The 5,839-nt window shown below is 34.9% G+C and overlaps 1 protein-coding gene across 1 annotated transcript; it reads left to right on the forward strand.

Annotated features, from left to right (window-relative positions):
* Positions 1 to 260: 260 nt before the first annotated feature.
* Positions 261 to 2,358, forward strand: LOC132717729 (uncharacterized; the record flags this gene model as incomplete). Its single annotated transcript, XM_060701284.1, has 1 exon — positions 261 to 2,358. A coding segment is annotated over exon 1 (2,098 nt), but the record flags the coding sequence as incomplete, so codon positions are not given.
* Positions 2,359 to 5,839: the final 3,481 nt, after the last annotated feature.

Below are 5,839 nucleotides of genomic sequence, written 5' to 3' on the forward strand. Positions count from 1 at the left end.
TGCATATGGATTTATTTGTCAAAAGTAATAGTATGCGCCAGGTGTAGGCTGCATTTTTGTTGCTCTGCAAACTTGATTGTTTTGTGAAAGTTATACTTGACTGAAAATTTTCAAAGTTTGATATATTACGTAGTTTTATTTTGTAATCACAGTGATATAAATTGCTTGTGAATTACTCTTGTGGTTTTAAAGATATTTGAAATTTAAAACTTTGATGATTCTATACATTTAATATTTTATTTTTAAAGCATACAACAATAATGTGTTTTAGTGAGCGAAACTCGACGAGGATTATATATACACGGTCAGACCTGTATAATATCGGGCAATTACCAAGTTCGCAAAAAGGACTTAATCCTATTATTATCAACACTTTGAAAGGACTTAAGTTAATGCAATACAGAGGGAACAGAGGTGGGCAATATGGGATTAGACGAGCCTGGGATACTAACAATGGTGTGAATGTTGACAATTTACAGTTACTTCCCCAAGAAATAACAAAAGTTAATCAGAGAAGACGTATAGAAAAATCACTCAGCATGTGCAATGTGAAAAACTTAATCCGGGTAAATCGTGAACACAATACAACAGTAAAAGGCCAAACAAACATAAAAATATGTTTAATGAACACACGCTCAGTGAAAAACAAAACCCTATCCATATGTGACTTTATTCTCTCCAATGAGTTTGATATATGTGCCATAACTGAAACATGGCTAGGTAGTTCCGTTGATAAGGTGTGTATCAGTGAACTTGTACCTCCTGGCTACAAAATAAAACATGTCCCGCGTGTTGGTAGGCGAGGTGGTGGTGTAGCTATCATCCATAAAGCTTCTATACAAGTCACCACTGAGTCGTCAAGTCAAAGCAAGGAATTCTCACAATTTGAGTTCATGGACTGTAATGTAGTAATTGGGCGGTACTCTATGAGGCTAGCGGTAATATACAGACCACCTCCTTCTAAACAGAACGGCTTGAATACAAACACTTTCCTTGATCATGAGTGGCCCCTTTTCTTAACTAAGTACGCTACAGTTGACAATTCTGCAATCATAGTAGGCGATCTGAACCTTCATCTAGATAAACCAGACAACAATGATACGAGAAAATTTACAAGTAACCTTGATGCATGTGGTATGCATCAGCATGTACAAGAACCAACCCATGTTGCAGGTCATACATTGGACGTAGTGATATCAAGGGAAACAGACAACATTGTATCAAACATAGAGGTCGTAGATCCTGGACTCTCTGATTCTAGTGGAAATATCTTATGTGACCATTTTGCTGTTACATTTGATGTCAAAGCCTCAAAACCTGCACCGGTACGGAAATTGGTTTCTTACAGAAAACTTCGCGCAATTGACATTGATTCTTTTCGAGATGACATACGGAAAATGGAATTCTTCAACAAAGAGTGTATCCCTTCTGACATAGATGGTTTTATGATGGAATATTCAGACAGTCTAACCTCTATTTTGGATAAACATGCTCCGATGATTAACAAGACTATTACATTGAGACCTGCTTGTCCGTGGTATACAGAGCAACTCCACGAAGCCAAACATGAAAAACGTAAACTAGAACGGAAATGGCGTGAAACTAAACTTACAATAGACCATCAGATCTACAGAACACACTGTTCTAGTGTTAACAAGCTGTTAAAACAAGCTCGTGTAGAATACTATACAAGTAAAGTAGAGTCTTGTGGCAATGATCATAAAAGTCTATCTAAGATTACCAAAGGTCTACTTGGAGATACAAATGAAGTGATTCTACCATTTGATTCATCTTCAGAGCGCCTTGTCCAGAAATTCAGTGACTTCTTTATCGGAAAGATTGAAAGAATAAGGAATAACATACGTTCTCAAACACAATCGGTACCGGATAATGTAGATATGGAATCTGAATATACGGGTGTCAAATATACTGTGTTTGCTCCAACCACAGAGCAAGAAGTGAAAGCATTGATTAAAAAATCAGCCACCAAATCCTGTGAGTTAGATCCCATTCCAACATGGCTGTTAAAAGAATGCCTAGATGAACTAACACCAGTGATAACCAGTTTTATAAACGTGTCCTTGGATGCTGCTTATGTACCAAAAATGTTCAAACACTCACGTATAAGACCACTTCTAAAGAAACCAAATCTAGATCCTAACGAACTGAAAAACTATAGGCCTGTGTCTAACGTGCCATTCCTGTCTAAAATCTTGGAAAAGGTCGTTGACGTACGACTTGAGAGCCATCTGAAGACAAATAATCTACACGAGGTCAACCAATCTGCTTATCGCAAGTTCCATTCGCCCGAGACTGCATTGTTAAAAGTTCAAAATGACATTCTACGGTCTTTGGATAGTAACAATGTGACTATTCTCGTGATGCTTGATTCGTCTGCTGCTTTTGATACAATTGATCACGGAACGCTCCTTCGCCGCCTTGAACGACACTTTGGAATTACAGGCAAGCCACTCGCATGGATGACGTCATACCTGACCGACCGATACCAGACTGTATGCATAAACAACAAACTATCACAGCCAGTCCACATGGAGTACAGTGTACCTCAAGGGTCTGTGCTGGGACCCAAGAGCTATGTGATGTTTACGAAACCTGTCGGAGAAATCTGCCGTAAACATGATCTAAACAACCATTTCTTCGCAGATGACTCACAACTATATGTATCCTTCAAACCAGTGACTAATATTTCAATTCAAGAGAATATAAACCGTATTGAAAGATGTCTTGAAGATATTGTAAGTTGGATGAATGCCAACATGCTGAAGCTAAACGGCGATAAAACAGAGTTGATCATCTTCTCATCTGAACATAATGCACAACCTGTTTCAGATGTTACAGTAACAGTCGACGGTTCGAAAATTAGCCAATCATCTAGTGTGCGCAATCTTGGTGCATTTCTTGACTCGAACATGAGGATGGAACAACATGTAAATAATGTCTGTAGGAACTGTTATGCACAATTAAGACAAATCGGTCACATCAGACCCTATCTTACTGTTAAAGCAACCAAATCTCTAGTAAATTCACTTGTTACTTCTAGGTTAGACTACTGTAATGCACTGTTATATGGAGTCTCTAAGCAGTCAATGACCAAGTTACAACATGTTCAAAATACAGCAGCTAGAATTGTGACCAAAAACACTCAAATATGACCACATAACACCTATCTTACGTGAACTTCACTGGCTTCCGGTAGAGTATCGGGTCGAACATAAAATTTTGACTTATACATATAAATCCCTCATCGATCAATCACCAGCCTATATAAAAGACATGATAGACGTGTACATCCCAGTCAGAAATCTGAGGTCCCAGAATAACTCAATGACATTAGTTGTGCCTAAATCTCGGACAGTACGATATGGTGACAGGTGCTTCCAGACAGCCGCAGCGAAATTATGGAACGCGTTACCACCTGACGTTAGAGACTGTAATACCTTGCCATGTTTTAAGAGAGCTCTCAAAACACATTATTTCATAAAGTTCTATGGACGTTAGTTCATAAATCATCATACATGTACTACTTTTGCTATATTATCAGTGTTAATTTTAATTGTGCCTTGATTTTAAACTAAATGTGTCTGTATTTCTTACCATCCTTTACTGGTTTAAGATTATCATTATTGTTTAATAGGTTTACTTAATTAATGTTGTACATTATGTCTTATATATATATAATTATGTTTTATCGGATTTATGTAAAGCACTCTTGAACATTTATTATTTATGAAAAGAGTGCTATAGAAATGTGGTATATAAAAATAATAATTTATTTAAGGAAACTCAATGATTGATATGACAAAGCTCACTTCAATAACAACTGATCAATTTTGAAAGAGGTAATAGAAATGGAGACTCGATTCCTTGGCAAGTATGTTACGATAGATAACGGCCAAACGTTAGAATCCGATTAGGGTTTAGAAATCTTTAAATAGTCTAAGAATAAAAGAGTATTAAGGATAGAATTACCAGCGATACATTTTCATTTACCACTTATTTCGATAAAATGTTCCAAAAATGATCAATGATCATATATTATTAGAAATGTTTTACAAATCTTTATTTCTTGGAGCAACAAGAACAAAATCTTGAGAACTATTAAATCGATCGTTCAAGCTTTTTTTATAATTTGTCTATTTACATGTCAAAGGAACAGCAATATGTACAATCCATTAATTACCCTTCAAATTATGGCATTATGCTCATATTTTCATAGTCAAGTTGAGCTGAATTGACTTTATATTTCAAAGATTGACTGTCAAAATGGTGTTTGACCAACAGTTGATATTGGAAAATGTTTAGGATAAAATTATAAATCTGCTTAAAATTTAAAAAGACAGCCCCACTCTTTTTTATAAACTAAGCGTTATACGTAAATTATAACGGATATTTACAGAAATTTCATTTTGATTTGTGTGTTATCTATTGTTTATGTGAACTTAATTATTAAATTTAAAGGGATTATGGCAAAATGGAAACATATTTTGATCTTCATCCGTTCACTCACTATGTACCCCTGGATGGGCATAATGTCACTTTAAACGGTAGCAAAAATCATCTTATACCTTATTCAAATTTAAAGTATCCAAAATGTAAATATTAAAACACATTTTTTTTAACAGAGCCAATGTTTCAGCATGTAAAACCTTAAACAAATTGAGTACATGTCTGTTTGTTTGCATGGAAGTGTGCGTTAGAATAAAGACATAATTGTAATCAATATATGTGAAATTGGCCTTGTATTTATCTTGATATTTTACTCTATCAATCATTTTAGATGATTTGTTAAGTAAAGGTTTTGTATGGACCTAACCTTTCTTGACGTAACTGATAATAACATGTTATCATTTCACGTAACACATCAACAATACTGTGAATCTGTAAAAGTTCGGAAAACACTGTGTCAGTGGTCAATATTTAATGATTTAGAAAGTACTGCTTTTACCCCCGTAGTTGGTTGGTATTCAAGTACATAGATATAAATATATTGAAGACAGTAGATTTAATGTTTTATGAATGATGTCGTAACATGAGTTCTTAAATAGGAAACATGTTTCCAATCATCGAAGCATTAAAAAGCCGATGGGAGTCATAAAGTTTATTATCTGATTAGTTGTAACTTTAATTATAAAATATGAAAACAGCACAAAAATAAAAGCAGACCACTAACGATTTTATCAGTGAACATTACAGATACATTCTGAAGGATATTTAGACATTTTCATGAATCGCAATGTAATAAGTTATTTTGCGGAGTAGAGTAAAAACAATTATGTCAAAAAGGTGTCTGACTGTTGGTTGTACACTCAACCGTTGCATTTATGTGTGCATCATATCACTTAAACTGAATACATTTAATAGTTGTAAATATATTTCCCGCATGCAAAACTTAAACAAGGAATATTATTTACTGCAAAGTTCTAAGTCTTCGGTAAAAACATGATAGAGTTCATAAGCCTTTGACTAAAGCCTACAATCAGTTTGGTAAAAAATAAACAAGAGGGCAATGATGGCCCTGAAGTGGCTCACCTGTATATAGGCCCCTTTTATTTGAACAAACTTGGTAGACACCCATTAGAAGATGTTTCATGCTAAACATCTAAGGTCTAGCTGGTCAAGTTATTTCTTTACACATTTAGTTAAAAACAGTGACACACCTGGGGCGGGGCCAATTTTGACACCAGGGCTTTTATTTGAACAATCTTTGTAGACACTTACTAGAAAATGTTTCGTGCTTAATATCTAAACTCTAGCTATTCGGGTTTTTTTCAAAGAATGTTTAAGTTTTTGCAAATACACATATAAGGAAAATGAATTT

Source organism: Ruditapes philippinarum, unplaced genomic scaffold, assembly GCF_026571515.1.
Source record: "Ruditapes philippinarum isolate M1 unplaced genomic scaffold, ASM2657151v2 ctg26087_1_1_1_1, whole genome shotgun sequence".
NCBI classification, from domain to species: domain Eukaryota; kingdom Metazoa; phylum Mollusca; class Bivalvia; order Venerida; family Veneridae; genus Ruditapes; species Ruditapes philippinarum.